This window comes from Oryza glaberrima, chromosome 8 (assembly GCF_000147395.1).
Source record: "Oryza glaberrima chromosome 8, OglaRS2, whole genome shotgun sequence".
Taxonomy (NCBI): domain Eukaryota; kingdom Viridiplantae; phylum Streptophyta; class Magnoliopsida; order Poales; family Poaceae; genus Oryza; species Oryza glaberrima.
Genome location: NC_068333.1, coordinates 15,419,465 through 15,437,906, shown reverse-complemented (window position 1 = coordinate 15,437,906; position 18,442 = coordinate 15,419,465). Strand labels below are relative to the sequence as shown.

Sequence of the window (18,442 nt, the reverse complement as noted above, 5' to 3'; positions counted from 1 at the left end):
TAAATGGGCATGGTTTGGCCTATTGGTCCAAAAGGCCCACATTGTGGGGCTTCTACCTTCTCCTCTATGGTTTTCACATGACCTTTTTTTTGTAAGGCCCAGCTCATGGTCTTGTTTTCGCGCCATCTATCAGGTAGGCCACCCTTAGTACCATACTATTTACCCGCAATTGACCACAACGCTGTAGTCGCTATAGATTTAAGACAATGTATAACAATAACTACTTATTTCATATTAAAATTATCGCAAAACCATAGATTTTAATGTTTAAATCCCTAACGCTACTGGTATATTGAAGTTATAAATGCGGTAGTATTACATTTAACTTGGTGCTATGCTTGTACCTATGTGATAATTTTATTACCAAATCCTTTGTTTTTTAATAGTAGAAAAATATATGAATGCTAGATTGTCTAGTAAAATTCACAAATATAAAAACTATTGTATAATATTGAGCAAACAATTTATTGAATCGACAGTCTAGTAGATACTCAGTAGAAAAAAACAGTCTAGTAGATACATATTAAAATGATAGGTACAATATTATTAGTATAACATATTACAATATTAATCAAACTGACCCGGAGTTCTACTCTATTTCGGCCTTCTTCTCTAGCTCAACGATCTTGGACTTGGCCTTCTCAAGTTTGGCGTTGTCTTGTCTAGCTCAGAGCCATGGCATTGGCTCAAATCATTTATCTCGATCACCTTCCTCTAGCTCCATCAGCTCAAAGAGGGATACGGCCATACGACAGACTATACTTATTTGGAAAAACAAATATCGGGCAAAGGCACACAGTTCATGTGAACATTGGACAAATTGTCTCCTCCTTTATGTTTTTTTTTTATATTTACATGTGGGTCTTCCTGACAACTATTGCTAGAGTTCTATGACCAAAATACTTCGCTGTCATGTGCAGGTTTGACTCTTGTGATGAATAATGCCTTTTTATGACGATTTTGTCATAGAATCTCATACTTACAAATGGGAACGGCTACCGTGGACCCATGAGACCATGGCTACCAAGTTCTATGACAAAATACTTTCTCACCATGTGTTAGCCCAAACTTCTAATGAAAAATTGCATAACATTTGTGATGACCAATGTTTGCCACCATGACATTTTTTGTGACCACAAAGTTAAGTTGCCACTAGAATCGGCCGAGTCTGAAATTTATGATGGATCAATGATGGATTCACTATTCATCAGAGTGAATTCATCATAGATGGCCAAATCTGTTGTAGTGATATAGGTCAAGGGCTATAAAGCATGCACACCAACGAAAAAATAAAAGCCACAACTCAAGCAGATGTAAAGTTTGCAAAACTTATTAATCCATTTATAGTATGAGCGTAATATCACTCATCTTGACTCATAGTTACGCAAAAAGCCCAATAGAGACATACTGCAACTCCCATGTACCATGTAACCTTTATTTCATTGTCAAAAACAACATCCACATTCCAGACTAAACATATAGTCATAAACAAGTTTGATCCTCTCCAATTAAAACACAGGAAAACTTATTTGGGTCACAAACATTTTCATCCATCGGATAGAGCTTGCAACACTTTGCAGCAGTTTCATTCAACATTGCACACTATTGTAGAAACCTGCCAGCCTTAAATTCTAGTAGAAGTCAATACTGATGGAACCTCCACTGCTAATTTCGACTAATGCCATCAACTGATTGGTCGTGAGTTCAGACCACCAATCCACCTGAAGTTGAAAGATTCACAATGTTAATAGGATTTCAAGTTTCCAGAGTTGATAGCACATGGATCATGCAATCAATGGTACTGACCAGACTGAGCTTCAGAAACACCTTCCTCAGAACAGGTGAGTGGATGACATATTGGTGTAGAGGCAAGAAATTATCGGCCATGCACCATTCACCCAAGCGCAAGGTTCTGAGATTCCTAAACATCGGCCTACTTCCTTGTTGTTCCACGAATGTAAACTTCATATGTGCAAAGCAAAAAATTACAAGTATGCTATGAATACCAATAATTTGTGGCAAAACGGTGATAATAAAGAGATTATTTCTCCTCCTCGGTTTATATTATTATATACAACACTACACAAATATGTGTCGAGGTTAAAAGTGGTATATACATTTTTTAAAAAGGAAAAGTGGTACATACACTTTTTTGAAAACGTAAAGTGGTATATACATATGTTTTTGAAAAGGCAAAGTGGCATATACATTTTTTTGAAAAAGCAAAGTGCTATATACCATTTTTGATAAGCCAAAATGGTATATGCATATAATCCAAAATGAATGTTTCATGCTTTCCTTGCTATGAAATAAATACTCACTATATTATTTTCTAAATAATATAGCAAATTCATTCACGTAAGTATGGTCACATAAAAATTGTATGATGTTTATGGAAGTAATAAAATGTCTGCAAAAAGGGATTAGTGATACCTGTCTATCAGTAGCTGTCAATTCTATGCTTGTGACATCTGAAGCATCAACGAGAGTGATTGTTGTGAATGTCAGGTAAGAGTTTGTAAATGAAGAACTGCCCGTTTGTTGACCCTTGATGCACAACGAGACCAAACTCGGAGTACAGATGCTTACATTATAGAGAAGAGAGCAACCGATCAAATCCAAATTTTGTAGTGAACTTGAAGAAATGTGTTGCACCTCCATTAAACACTCTTTTAGTACCAGATTTTCCAAAACCGGGCATGTGTTATTGAGACGATCAAATACCATCTCATTTAGAGCTGCATTAGTCAGCTCCAATGTTTTTAGATACCGAGAACTGAAATCCACAAGTTCTGGATCCAAGTAAAAAGGTTCCCAACTTGGATACTCAGAAAATTTAACTACTTTAGCGTTGTACTTGATAGCATGGTTGATCCAAGAACTGGCCCGGTCCACTGCAAAAGAATCTAGCTGGAATGTATCCATAGGAGCATCAAGATGGTCACGGCTTAGCAATAGTTTGTCAATAGAACTACGGAATTTTTCCCTATCTAGGCGAAACCAATTTATATCAAGCTTTATTGACTGCAAGCAAGTCCACTTGTTGACCCACCAGTGGGACAGGACACTCGTGCGCACCGCCTCCTTCATCGACAAGAAGGACATTATGTGGTGGATCAGATCATTTGGGAGTTCGCTGATCCTATCTTTTCCATGGGGATGGGAGGGTTCCTTGTGGCCTGCAGTTTAGAACTGGATACTGAGTTACTTAAATTCAGTATGAACAAGTTTTGACATTGATTCAGTACATGCTTCTTAGTGTAGGTACATGATCTTGGAGAACCACACAAACAACTCACAACAAATTTACAACTTCTGTGCGGGCTTAAATCTAGATTCACAGAGATATTGCTATCTTAAATACACTTTACATAAATGATAAAACATTGCCCTAGTAGCTTTGAGTTTTTCGTTTTTTTTAAAGAAAAAAGTAAGGAGGTGAGTCTCACACATCAATCATGTGTTGCACCAGAATAACAAATATTCTCGATTTTGCACCAAAATTACCAATGTGTAAAGGATGAAAACATGAAAAATGCTTTAACTCAAACATGGGATCGGGTTGTGTATTTACAAATTTTATTCTCATATATTTTTCATGTATCAACCTGTCTAGAAGATTATAATCATGTGTAGACTATGGAGAAAATACATCATGTAGGCAACATAAAAAAAAAGAACATACTGGTGTTCAAATTTTCAAGAACTTACTGCTAGATGATGTCCCCTGAACATTTCCTTCTGCCTGGATAATTTGGCCCTGCTTATTCTTCTGATGGAGCAAGAAAAATGAAGAGGTTGAAGCTTGCTGATGAATATGCAGAAAATTGTTCAACATCAGAGGATATGAATCATCCAAATCGCCTTTTATCAGACTAATCCTCCGTAGATAATCACCCTATGTAGTGCGAGAAAGAAAAATCATCAGAACTTTTATTTAACCATAAAATCCTATATTGAACCATAACTTTATAATACCAGAACATACAAAGTTAGCAAAGAGAGTGTTCCACAATCTGGCAAGCCAAGAATAAGTGCATATATTATTGAATGGAGAATGAACCTAAACAAAGTACTTTCTATACGAGGATAAAATCAATATATTATAGATTTTTTCTAGAGATGCACATATATAAGTCAAAAAAACAGAAAAGGATGATTTTTGTCAACTATATAAAAATTGAATCGAAAGGGGAACATAAATAATTGGAATTGTTTATGAACGATCACTTCAATTAAATACAACATCAATCCTAGTGGCTTCTGCGCCACAGTAAAGGAAGAGTAATTAAACATTTTTAATTAGATGACAGAATTTGCATAGAACATCTTGCAACCATATGTTTTCAAGTAAGATGGTCATCCTAACGGCCTCACACAATTGTTATAGCTCTAAGTAGTTCTAGACTTCTCCGCAATAAGTTATTGTACTTGTTTAGGAGCTTTAAGACTTTGCAAGAACCAGCAGATGAGCAGAGGTGTTACTATTAAGGTTAACACTATTACGCGCATTAACAGACATAAAAATAAAATTTAATACCTAAGGAAATTTGATTGCATAAAAAACTATTAAGAACAAACCATCGTACAAAGTCAATAGCTATTTTGTAGATTCTCTCCTCTATTCTAGCAGCAACTTTTTGAAGATCAATCAATGTTGTAGAAGTAGTTGTTTGCAATTTCATCTGCAGGCTGAACAATCTGCAAGCAGAATACCAAATATTAATACAACATATTTAATATTTCACTATGGTACTTCACTGTTTAATATTAATCCAAAATGTGGCCAGTCAAGAAATACATGCATGCTATATATTCACTGTTTGAGAAATGCATGTTTGTGAAAGTAACATGTTTGGAATTGTAGATACATTCTCATAAATACTGAAATATCATTTGTCCAACCAAAAGTGTCATATTTTAGCAAATTTGTGCCATCATGTATGCTAAGAGTTTGGAGGAGAGCATTCATAACCAATAATAAGGAGGAATTATGTATACGACAAACAAAACAAGATGGATGTGTGAACATGGGACCATCTTTCTTGTAAGTTTTACCACCTACATCCACCCCCCCCCCCCCCCAAAAAAAAGAAAGAAAGAAAGAAAGAAAAAGCACCTAAACCTATAAGTGATATCTACCAACAGATTTTTGCTTTTTTCTAGAGTAGCTGCATCATCTCATATATTTTTCATTGTGTAAGGTGGACTCAGTTACACAATTGCAGAACCAACAGTCCAACACCATGACTTCTCCAGTTCTTCCTCCTCCCTCAAGGTGGGAACGTGAATCACCTTAAGGGTTTTAACACCTACTCCAAATTAAATATGCTAGCCAAAAAATTTGAAAGACAGAACAAATTAGGAGCAGAACTAAAACACTAGTCCATAAAGCTTATACCCATGCAAGGAACTGGCCACATAATTTAGTACGGAACTATTGACATGCAAACTTAGTTCATTTTCTTTTGGCGATGATTCATTTACTAGGGTAATTTTCTAAATATGAAACAACTTACCTTTTATACTTGGATACGATCAAAATACAAAGGTTTGAGTCCAATCAACAATGTTTTGCCCAGAACAACAATGATTTTTAGGTGATTTGGGCCTATGGCAGAGTTAGAACCGGAGTTGAACCAAACAATACTAGATCCTCAGTTTTCTAAAAGTGAAGTGCGTGGATCTGCTCCACAAGATATGCAGAAAGGGTGGAGCTACCTTTTTTTGGATCCAGAACTTCAGCTACATATTAGATTTGTAGCTCTACCAAACAAATCTAACTGTTACTTAAATCTAGAAAACATCAGATTGGATCTGACTATCGATATGATGATTCAATTAGATCATTAACAAGTATAGCATGGATGACAATTTCCAATCTTGATAATAAACTATCATCAATTCAAAACTTTGTAATCAATTTCTCATGGAAAAAAAGTAAGAATAGGGGAAGAGAGAGACGAGGAGGAGGCACTTACATATCACGTTTTACCCTATCGCGAATATCCTGGCCAAGGCGGGTCCTCCAATCGACACCTTCCTCGATGATCCCTAACTCGTCCATTATGCCGATTAACTCAAATCTTTGCTTCTTTGCTTTCGTTAGGCAGAAGAAGTGCTCAGAGATGGCGAAGAACAACAAGAGGTCGATGATATAGGCAGAATTGAACCTTATAAGCTTTAGTTGTTGGTGGGATCCACAAAAGAAGTAACGCTTCCGTGGGAGAAGGGTATAGCTCACATGACATGACAAAATTACTTATAACACGGGAGAAGGATATGGCCCACATGACTTGACAACATCACCTAGCTTATAACATGTGAGGTAGCTTCTAGAACCTCAATAGAGACCTATACAAAATAAAATTGTGGCAATTGACTTCCAATATCTAGGGTTAAAAAAATCGAAACCGAAAATCAAACCCAAAACCAAGACAAAACCAAAAAAACTGAAGCACTGGTCAATGTTCCCGACGTCGGTCTCAGGTTTGCAAAGGCCAATTCTTATTTCAGTTTATTTGGTCTTTGTATGGGGGTATCCGGACTACCCATTCTATTTACGTGTTATCCGAATCCACTCCTTATTCCTCAGCACATCCTTGTGCAGTTGCGCTCCGTCAACTGCCGTAGCCGACACCCTTCCTCCATTCCGGTGCTTCTCACCCTCTTCTTCCCGCCTTAGAATTTCGGCCGGGCCCACTTACATCTGGCAGCTTTCATAGGTCATAGACTGCCCCGACAGATCAACACAAGTCTTTTCTGCACACTTTGTCCTCACTCGTGCGCACCCGGGAAGAATTTCCTGGTCAGTCACCCAGCTTAACCTTGGAGTTCTTTAGAGATCGGCTTCCGGAAAAGAAGTTGCAACTTGTTAATATCAATATCCTATTAATCCTATTAAGCCCTAGGTCGGGATGTTACAACATGGTTCTCATCCCATCTATACATCCACCTCCACCTCTAGTCGGGATACCCTCCTCGGGCTGCCACTGCATCTACAGTAAGGTGGAAATGGTGGGGAGGAACTGAAGCTAAGGGTGTAGCAGCTGGTAGGTTATGGCCACGATGGTGCCTCTCCGGGGACATGTTGCAGCTTGCAAGGGCCTATCCCCTCCGTGTAATTCGCATCTTCACACTGCTACCAGCAAAGGCGGCCAATAGCGGCCATCTCCTCTGAGGAGAGTTGGAAGTCCACATGAAAGTTGAGAACCACATCTGGACCCATCTACATGTAAGTGTGCGGTTTGCCTGCATGCAGTCCTACATGGGAGATGAGTGTTCTATTCTGGTCGGTCATACCAAGAACAGAGACCAAACTATTTGTTAACCGAATAGTCGATTCACACATTTGTGCTGACAAGTGATCAGTCTTCCATTTTCAAACACCAAAAAGACTGGACTGAATTATCAGTCATGACGGAACACTCACCCCTAGCAATATCTATCAAGAAGCAGTTGTATTATAAAGCGGATCTTATATGATAGTACGATGTGGTGATTTAAAAAAAAAAGGAAAAGATTGGGATTAATTTATCCCTAAAGGTATTTCTCGGAAATGTGTTTAACCCGGAGCTAAAAGCGGGACGTTTCCACCCAAAGAATAGCTAGTGTCACCATGGTTGGCCACCCCAACACGCCATAGTTGGCGTCACGTCTTCATTTGCATGTGCAACGTACGTTGGCATTAAGCTGTCTACAAGCTGACTCAAAATCATCATCCAGGTTGACATGCACAACGTTGCCATAGTGAATATAGATCTACTACTAGTAGTAGTGTTATTCTCCTATATATACCTCTCTCCAAAAAACCAGTCGAAATTGAACTAGAAAGACCAACGCATGACACGATGTGCATGCAAACGAATGTTCAGCAGCCGCTCCCCTAGCACATACTGTACGTGGATGCCACATTATAAGGGATACCACCAACTAGTTTGGATAGACCCAGTTTTTAAAAGGAGTTCAGGGTGAAATTTGGACTATGATTAATGTGTAGTGACGCACCTCAGACTACCATTGTGAAAAGTCATATGTAATCCTGTCAAAGAAAATGCAGATAGAAACTTCATAGGTACAGTCATCTGGAGGAGTTGGTTTGCTGGCTAGATGCCCTCGCTTTAAACCTTTTAAAATCAAATCACTTAGAAGCCCCAAAACAAACAGAGACATATCCCTACTATTATAAAAATTGAAGATGTTTTTACCAGAATTTTAATACATCATCCGTATTTGAATCGGTTTTATTTATATATGTACCTATTATAAAACTGAAGATGATTCCGTACTCATAGGTCATTTCGTCTGTCCTGGTCATGCTGGTTCTGTCCGATTGAGTTCCTATTGATCATTCCTTTTTTTTCCAACATAAGCGTTGAATCTGCATCGGCGGCGAGCAAACTAGAGCCCATATAGCTTCCGGTATTTTTTTATCCTTTTTTCGCTGTTTCTTTATCACACTTTCGGGTTTTTTTTCTTTCGTTTTTCTCGCATCTCGCCCTTTTTTTATCTCGTCCGATCCATCTCACGTGCATCCCGCCACCGCCGAGACATACCCTAAAGCTGATTTTTGAAAGAAACAGAAAGAGGTGATCGAGTGGATTTGAGGGGAGGATTGGCTCAGGCATACAGTCACATAACTGCCACCACCAAGACAAACCTTAGCGCCGCCATTCGATTTTGGGAAAAACGGAAAGGGCAGATTGAGTGGATTAATAGCCCTCAAACAATTTTGGGAGATCAAGAAAGATTTGGATGAATTTGAGGGGACAATTTTGGGAGATCACGAAAGATTTGGCTGGATTTGAGGGGAGGATTGGCTCATATGACCATCTTCCAAGGTTAATGACGACTGTCGATGTGTGAGCGGGGTTTGTGGCCTCACTTGTGGGCTAAGCTCGAGAGGAGAGAGAGAGAGGGAGAGAGAGGGGGGTAGTGGACTGGGTGGGGCTAAAAAGAAAGAAAAGAATGGGCTTTCAGCCCAAAACCAAGAATGAATTTTTATTAACTTTTTCAATTATGATTATACAGCGGTTCTAATGGTTCAATTTATTGGCAAGCTTCCAATAGTTGTTGTATCCCTGAAAAACGGTTTCTCCGTTGCTACGCACGGGCATTTTTCTAGTATCTATACTAATATATAAAGCGCAAGTTGTTTCTTCCCTACATCCACCCAAGAAAGTGTACCCATAAGTTTCCTAGCTGTTGGATCCTCTAATCTAACGATGTACATTGCCGATTGGATTAACACTGTGATTAGTGTCGGATTAACACCAATTAGTGCTTCGCCAATCATTCTCTTCGCTAAAAAAAACGGTCGCCCGTGTCTCCACCCAGACCGCCCGCCCCTCTGTAGGATCGAGATGTCGACTAGAGTGGGGGGTGAATAGGCGATTTAAAACTAAATAACACCTAATCAAATCTAACCTAAGTTGCTAGGCTTGGTGAGGGTGAACTCTAACTAAGCAACTAAGTTATGTTTTGCAAACCTAGGGTGATAGTGGCTCAAATATATCTCTAGGAAAGTAAATCACGCTCCTATGACGATGTTTTGCAATCCTAGGGTGATATGATCTCAAGTGTGTCTCTAGAAATGTAAATTGCACAAATGTAAATGCGACAATCAAATGAGACAATGAGACAAGAGATTTTTCACTGAGGTTCGGAAACTCGCCGGTTTCCTACTCCCCGTTGAGGCGAGCCCAACTCCACCGCTCAACCACGAAGCCACCGCACGCCCCCTTCGTCAAGGGGTGGGCAAGGCGGGAGCCGGCCCACGGAGAGGACTACCCAAGCCTCGATCACTCGGGGTAGTTCTTCCTTCACTCCGAAGGTGGTGAACTCCAAACCACTCACAAACCAGCGCCGGGCCTCCTCCACAATCTTCTCGGAGAGGTCACCGGGCAACTCCTCCACAAGCCGTCTAGGAGGCAGCAACCTCCAAGAGTAATAAGCAATGACCCGGTGTGGAGATGATCAAGTGTCACACTAGCTCTATAATGGAAGCAAATGCACTTGACTCTTGGCTAAACAACCCTCTAACACACTAGATGGATGAACAAAAAGCTCAAGTGAGTGTGAGAGAGGTGCAAGGAGTGTATGCAATTGAATTGGGTGCCAAGAGAGCCCCCTTGCTGCTGGTGGGGGAGTATTTATACTCCTACCCACCAAAACTAGTCGTTGGGGGCGAAATCCCCCAACTCTGTACTCTGCCAGTCTGACCAGAGGTATGCGGCTGGTCAGACCGTGCTACTCTGCAACGGCTAGAAAACTACCCATTGTAGCCCTGTCAGAGGGCCCCATCGGCCTGGCCGGTCAGACCGACATGGGGTGGCCGGTCAGACCGGCCTCGGCTCGGTCAGACCGCCATCGGCTCGGTCTGACCGACTACGGCTCCGTCGGCTCTGTATCGGCCATCCCGAGCAGCATCATCTCGGCCTCCAGGAGGCCGGTCTGACCGGGAAAGTGCCGCCGGTCAGACCGTCACTATCTAGCCGGTGTGACCGGACAGGGCACGCCGGTCAGACCGCTACTATGTGGCCGGTCTGACCGCCCCTGGTCAGGCCGAACCCAGTGAATTTGTGTAATGAAAAAGAGAGCACAAATGAAAATGCAATGACCTAATGTGGCAATTAAAATCATCTCTTTGCTAGGTCATTACCCCTCTTAATAGTACAGCGAAACTAAAATTAAACTAGCAAATTTGATCGCCCTACACCTCGATCAATTCTAAATTAAAGCGCTAGTTTTACCGTTTTCTTTCCCTTTGCGTTGCGCCGTCAATTTTAATCCATCGATAATCATCCATGCGCACATGTGACGTGGACCTAACTTAAAATGTATAGCTCAAAGACAACGGTTAGTCCACAATTAGTTCTTGTCATTAATTACCAAAATTAACACCGGGGGCCTAGATGCTTCAATCTCCCCCTTTTTGGTAATTGATGACAAACACCACAAATATATATAATCAAACATAGAGCACATGGACATATATTGTATTGACAAGCAAAAGCTCCCCCTAAACATATGCATAACAATCACAAATAGCAAATATGGAGCCAATGCACAATTCAATTTAACATTTCAACATATCACAAACACAAGAGCAATATCTCAATGTGAACTTCAAGAAATATTCATTCATGAGCATAAGATGGTCACAAATATATCAATGTCACACCAACCATCCATCATAGCACAAGTTCACATTAAGACCACATAAAGGGCTCACAAATAAATATAGGCTATTACAAGACCACGAAGGGTCCAAATGACATAGAGAACAACAAAACGAAAAAGGAACACACAATATAGAGTAATAGCCCATACCCATACCAAATATAGCCCAATCCTCCTTAACCTATTAAATATGAGGTGACTAACCTCACTACTACTAGTCCCAACCCACAAAACATAAAACACGCTATTCTCCCCCTTTTGGCATCAAGCACCAAAAAGGTCTTCACTCTTGTGGAGGAGGACGCGCCGAAGTGGAAGGATGAGAAGCATCACGGCGGCGATGATAGACAAAAGCTTGGGTACTCTCCAAGGTTTGGACGCGAGAATCCAATACACCCACCCTAGTATGCAATCTTCCCACCGAAGTATTCAAGTTGCCAACATCGGTGCGCAAGCCACGAACATCCTCATGCAATGCTTCATGCCCGGTGGATAAGCGTTGAATGCTTTCACTTAGGGTATTAATAGCCCCAAGGACCGGGTTGAAGAAGTCATTTGGTTGCATTCCAAAGTAGGCATATTGTGGATGGAATAAAGTACTTAGATCATACCCTTGAGGAGGAGGGGGGGCTGCACTTGAGCTTGCACTTTGATCAAAAGTTGGTTGGCGCACACGAGGAGCTCTAGGGGAGGAGAGTTGGAGACGAGGCTTGTACTCCTTATGTTCTTTTAAATTGTGACCAATTTGTCCCAACTTGCTTTGAATCAACCTCATTATGTAGGGAGCATAATAGATTCCTTGTCCAATAGTCCCATTTGAGATGGCAATCTCCTTCATCATAAGGTTGATAACATCAAACTGACGACCATCCATAATGGCATCAATAACATGCCAAGCAACTCCGCGTATGTCATCATTGTTGCCGCATCTTGGGAGGATGGTGGCTCTTACTATGCGGTTGATCACACTAGGGAGAGCCCTTAAACCCGCCACCTTTCCATATGTGTGCCTTCCCCCTTCTTCATAAAACTGAGAAAAGTGATCAATGGGGAAGGGATTGTGGGTGTGCTCATCATGAAGGTCATCCCCATTGTTGAAGCGAATGTGCAAGAGCTCCTTGAATTCACGGCGGTTGATAGAGCATCGGAGGGTCCCCGACATCCACTTCATTGCATCACAATCGCCGGACACCCATACGGTGGCATAGAATTGCCGGATGAGATCTTCATCAAAAGGTTGCTTCATGGTGACAATTCTATCAATCCCAACGGTCCGGAACATCTCTTGCAAATTCTCAAACTCCGGTGTCTCATCAATGTGCCTCCAAGAGATCCATTTGTGTTCGGCGAAGGCTTTGTTGGCATACACTTGTACATACACGGACTTTTGGAACCGTGTATGAAATCTTGGATCATTACAATCGTTAGGCCTCCGGAATTGATCATGATGACGGAGGATAGTGTATTGTTGAGCATTCCTCAAATTAAGCACAAATTGGATGGAGGAATCAAGAGGACTCCCATCATCACTTGCCTCATCATCTTCACCATTTCCACTCTCATTGTCATCACCATCATTACTTACTTCCATCTCATCACCCTCAACATTTTCCATATTGTCCTCATCACTTTGAACATACTCATCTCCGCTTGATTCCTCATTCTCACTAACAGGATCGGGCGTGGGAGCACGACGACCATGCCGAGTGCGGGGAGGCATAGCTGAAAAACAAGGAGCAAAGGATGGATGAGCAACAATTGTAGAAACCACATAGTGAAGTGGGAGGAAGGGCGAGTGCTGCCTGTCAGGGGCGGTTAGACCGAGAGCCACGGCCGGTCAGACCGACGGCTCAAGGCCGGTCAGACTGCCGGCCCTCGGCCGGTCAGACCGACGGCTCACGGCCGGTCAGACCGCGTCCGGTCAGACCGCCACTGACACGAGCACACCCAAATCCTTCCACAATCCACACAAATGATTCTAAAAATTGCTAGAACAGTGTTGCACAAGATTGGAACTAGAACATCAAGGTGTAGGTCTATTAAAGCAATGGGGAAACTACCCTTAACCCTAAAGATTGAAATAGACCGATTTGAGAGCAATGCACAAAAGGGAGAGGGATTTACCGGTTGGAGTTGAATCACACCAAGAAACTACCCTCTATTGATGCAAATCGATGAACACCTCTTCCTTCACCTAGGGTTCCATGCAATGGATCACAAACTCAATAAGAACTCAAATCAATCCATGGAATAGAGAGAGGAAGAGGAGGAGATTCACTTACGGTGTAACTGAAGTGAGTTTGACGGTTGAACCGGATGGATTTGGTGGAGGGAGGTGGCTAGGGTTTGGGAGAGGAGAGAGGAGGAGTTTTTTCGAGTTGGAGAAGAGAAGAGATGAGATGGGATGAGGAGGGGTCGGGTAGAAGGAGGAGGAGGAAGAAAGGACAAAGTCCTGGGCCCACCATCCTTGGCCGGTCAGACCAGCTATACGCAGCCGGTCAGACCGCTAGGGTGCAGCCGGTCAGACCGGTCCCTAGAGGCCGGTCAGACCGCCGCCACCAGGCCGTCAGACCGCGCATATAGCGCCGGTCAGACCGCCTGGCCCCCAGCCGACTGTGCACAGCCCTTGCACAGTTCGGCTACCCCCACACAATAAAATTCAACAAAAATTTGATTTTTGGAGCAATTTTGAAATATGTGACTTGAAATATTGCCAACCATTCATAATATTTGAAATTTATGAAGATTTGCAACAAAACTCACTTGAGTGCTAGGAGGTGACCATTTATGGTCTATAGGGGTTTTTGGGCGAATTTGATTTTCAAACAACTTTTGGAATATTTGGTTTTTGAATATGATTTGCATACCAAAAACATTTCAAATCCTCCTCTCTACCAACATTGTTTTGAAACTTTTCTCAGATTTCTTCTCAAACTCATTTGGGGTTTAATCTCATTTTGGCCAAAAACAAGAATCTAGATTCTTCAAAAGAGAGCCAAAATAGCATTTTTCATTCAAAAATCATTTTTCTAGCAAAGTGAGGCTTGGAAAACATATAGGGACCCTTTTGAAACATTTTCCAAGAGATAGTTTTCAAATTTCATTGATTTTGCAAAAGTTTTGACTTATGTTGACTTGGGCATTTTGAAAACACTACTAGCACTTTTAGTTGATTTGCTCACATATAAAAGGAAGTAGAGCACATGCAAGAGTCCAAAACTCCCCCTTAATGTGACATGCTCCATTTTCGCAATGAAGAACCAAATGGTAATAAGTCCAAAGCATAAGAGCAAATAGGAGCAAATATACAATATGCAAAAGAAGCAACCATGGTGCACCATCTCAAGCCACATTAGAGAAGTCTATGACATTTAACTCATTCCTCAACTTGCAAAAGCGGGTTTCATCAAGAGGCTTGGTAAAAATGTCGGCTAGTTGATCCTCGGTTCTTATGTGGCTAATGACTATGTCACACTTGGTAACATGGTCTCTTAGGAAGTGATGGCGAATGTCAATCTGCTTGGTTCTAGAATGTTGGACCGGGTTATTGGCTATTTTTATGGCACTATCATTGTCACATAGGAGTGGGGTTTTGGTGAAGGATATACCATAGTCCAACAAGGTTTGTTTCATCCAAAGCAATTGGGCACAACAACTACCCGCCGAAACATATTCCGCCTCGGCGGTAGAGAGGGCTACGGAGTTTTGTTTTTTGGATGACCATGACACAAGGGATCTACCAAGCATTTGGCAACTACCGGATGTGCTCTTTCTATCCACTTTGCAACCGGCATAATCCGAATCGGAATAGCCAACAAGCTTAAATTTAGCACCTTTTGGGTACCACAAGCCAATAGTAGAGGAATGCTTTAAATATCTTAGAATCCTTTTCACGGCCACTAAGTGACACTCCTTAGGAGCAGCTTAAAACCGTGCACACATGCAAACACTAAACATGATATCCGGCCTAGATGCGGTAAGGTAAAGCAAGCTACCAATCATGGAACGATAAAGCTTTAAATCTACCGGTTTACCTCCCTCATCAAGGTCGAGATGCCCGTTGGTTGCCATAGGTGTCTTGATGGGCTTCGCATCCTCCAAGCCAAACCTCTTGAGTAGATCCTTGATGTACTTGGTTTGGCTCACGAACGTCCCATCCTTGAGTTGCTTGATTTGAAGTACAAGGAAGAAGCTCAACTCTCCAATCATGGACATCTCAAATTCCCTAGACATCATATCACCAAATTCCTTCAACTTGTGTGAAACCTTGCGCCACCAACCTTGCCTTGTTTCTCACCACCAATCCGTTCTCATCTTGTTGGTTCCTAAAGATCCACTTTGTCCCTATGACATTGTGGTCTCTAGGTCTTTCAACCAAAGTCCACACCTTGTTTCTTGCAAAGTTGTTGAGCTCTTCATGCATAGCATTCATCCAATCCGGATCACAAAGAGCTTCATCTACATGTTTTGGCTCAAGACAAGAAACAAACGAGTAATGTTCACAAATCGAAGCGACACGAGATTGAGTTTGAACACCCTTACTAATGTCACCCAACACTTGGTCAATTGGGTGATCCTTGGAAAGAGCGGTGTGTATTCTTGGAGGCATAGGTGGATCTTGTGCCTTCTCCTCCTCTACTTCAACTTGAGCTTGACTTGGCGAAGCGGAAGTAGATGGCTCATCTTGAGTGGAGGTGGATGGCTTGTCTTCCACTTCAATAGGTTTGACATCTCCAGTAGATATGTTCTTCATAGCTCTCATCAAGCCTTCATCACCTACATCATCCAAATTCTCGTGCCCCTCTTGGGAGCCATTAGTCTCATCAAACTGAACATCGGCGGTTTCTTCCACAATACCTTTGTTCTTGCTGTAGACCCGGTATGCCTTGCTATTTGAGGCATAACCTAGAAGAAACCTTTCATCACACCGACTTTCAAATTTGGTTAATCTAACACCCTTTCAGTAAATATAACACTTGCAACCAAAAACTCAAAAATAGGCAACATTTGGCTTCCTCCCAACAATTAGCTCATAGGAAGTCTTTTTCAAGAGACGATGCAAATAAAGCCTATTGGTTGCATGGAAAGCGGTGTTTATGGCTTCCGCCCAAAAGGAATCGGAAACACCATATTCATCTAGCATAGTCCTTGCCATCTCAATCAATGTACGATTTTTCCTTTCCACTACACCATTTTGTTGAGGTGAGTAGGTAGCGGAAAGTTCGTGTTTAATACCAAGATCATCACAATAGTCCTCGATATTGGTATTCTTAAATTCGGAACCATTGTCACTTCTAATTTTCACAAGAGTGCAACTAAATTCATTTTGGGCCCTTTTTGCAAACTTTTTGAAAAACTCGGCAACAATAGACTTATCATGCAAAAAGAATACCCAAGTATAGTGAGAATAATCATCAACAATCACAAGACAATGACTATTACCACCAATGCTCTTATAGGTTGTTGGGCCAAACAAATCCATATTCAAGAGCTCCAATGGTCTAGATGTGGACATGATACTCTTAGTAGGATGAGAACATGCAACTTGCTTGCCGGCTTGACAAGCACTACAAAGCTTATCTTTCTCAAACTTCACATCTTTCAAGCCCACAACTAGATCACGTTTTGAAAGTTTGCTCAATTGATTCATGCCAACATGCGCTAGCCTCCTATGCCAAAGCCAACCCAATGAAGTTTTTGCAACTAAACAAGTTTTCAAATATGCTTCACTAGAATTGAAATCAACCAAGAAAAGATTTCCATATCTAAAACCTTTGAACACACAAGACTTGTCAAGAAGGCTAGAAACAATAACTTCTTGCGGGAAGAAAGCACATGACAAGCCAAGATCACAAATTTGAGCAACCGAAAGCAAATTGAAATTTAGAGATTTAACAAGAGAGACATTATCAATTGACAAATCATTGGAGATAGCAATTTTACCTAACCCAATTACCTTTCCTTTGCTATTGTCTCCAAATGTCACTTTCTCTTGTTCATTCCCTCCTACTTCAAATGTGGTGAACATAGCCCTATCACCGGTCATGTGTTGAGTGCATCCACTATCAAGCACCCAATGGCTCCCACCGGTGCGGTAGTTCACCTACAAAAGAAGATCAAGCTCTTTTAGGTACCCAAACTTGTTTGGGTCCTTGGAGATTAGAGACCAAAGCTTTGGGCACCCAAATGGCATTCTTTTTACCACCGAGTATAGGGGAACCCACATATCTAACAACAATACTACCATCATGAGCCTTCCTAAGCATATAATGAGAATCAAACATGCATGTCTTAGGAGGCTTACCTCCGGAGCAATCACTCACCAAATGCCCAACCTCACGACACTTGGAGCAATACTTACCATTTCTCTTGACAAAACGAGTGGCATGGTGAGAAGGTTTCTTACCCTTCTTTGGAATGAATCCAAGTCCCTCCTTGTTAAGGATGCACCGTTGCTCACTCAAAATCTTGTCAAGAGTGTTCTTACCCTTGAAGCATCTCTCCAAACTCTTGTTGAGCTTAGCCACTTGCTCCTTAAGCTCATTGTTCTCAATAACAAGTGAGGCATCACAAATAGAAACACAAGAGCTAGAACTAGAGCAAGGGCTAGGCATATCCATAAGATCATCACAAGAGGTAGAAATGCTAGATGATGCAACATGAGCAATATGGCAAGTAGCACTATCATCAAGCAAATCACAAGATATGCCAACATCAATGTGAGCTCCATGTTGAGTAGTGGAAAGGAGGTTGTCATGAGCTTCCTTAAGCTTCTCATGAGAAATGGTGAGTCTCTCATGAGAGGTCTTTAGCTCCTCATACAAGACCTCCAAAGAAGCATGATCCTTCTTTAGGGCCTTGAACTTGACAATCTCCTTCTCACTATAAGCATGGAGCTCCTCAAACATACTCACAAGCTCATCATAGGAAACATCATCACTCTCACTATCACTAAGAGATGTTACCTTAGAGGAACCCTTTGCCATGAGACAAAGTGGAGCGAAGAGTGATGGAGCCTCCTTGATGGCAACAATGGCCATCTTCTTCTTCTTGGAGCTTGCATCATCACCACCTTCTTCCTCGGACCCGGATGAGGCAGAGCTCTCCTCATTTGAGTCCCATTCCCCGATGAAAGCCTCAATCTTCTTCCCTTCCTTCTTAAGCTTCTTCATGAGCTTGTAGCCTCCACTCTTCTTCTTGGATGACTTGTCTCCATCATCATCCTTGGAAGGGCACTTGGAAGCAAAGTGTCCCTTCTCAC

General features: G+C 41.6%; 1 protein-coding gene across 1 annotated transcript; it reads right to left on the bottom strand.

The window, feature by feature from the left end:
- Positions 1 to 1,631: 1,631 nt before the first annotated feature.
- On the bottom strand, positions 1,632 to 6,067 carry LOC127783293 (putative F-box/FBD/LRR-repeat protein At5g44950). Its single transcript, XM_052310534.1, has 7 exons — positions 5,982 to 6,067; positions 4,590 to 4,701; positions 3,712 to 3,898; positions 2,680 to 3,179; positions 2,434 to 2,547; positions 1,807 to 1,962; positions 1,632 to 1,721 (listed from the first exon to the last, which is right to left on the bottom strand). Exons 1-7 carry the CDS (start codon positions 6,065 to 6,067, stop codon positions 1,632 to 1,634), a joined length of 1,245 nt encoding a protein of 414 aa, XP_052166494.1.
- Between the last annotated feature and the right edge of the window lie 12,375 nt (positions 6,068 to 18,442).

What these genes read in the sequence shown, in the direction of transcription:
- LOC127783293 (XM_052310534.1), bottom strand. Translation starts at nt 6,067, where the DNA reads ATGGACGAGTTAGGGATCATCGAGGAAGGTGTCGATTGGAGGACCCGC. An exon ending in GATAGGGTAAAACGTGATAT is followed by an intron (nt 4,702 to 5,981) that starts GTAAGTGCCTCC and finishes TTCTGCTTGCAG; the next exon opens with ATTGTTCAGCCTGCAGATGA. An exon ending in ACAAAATAGCTATTGACTTT is followed by an intron (nt 3,899 to 4,589) that starts GTACGATGGTTT and finishes CGCACTACATAG; the next exon opens with GGTGATTATCTACGGAGGAT.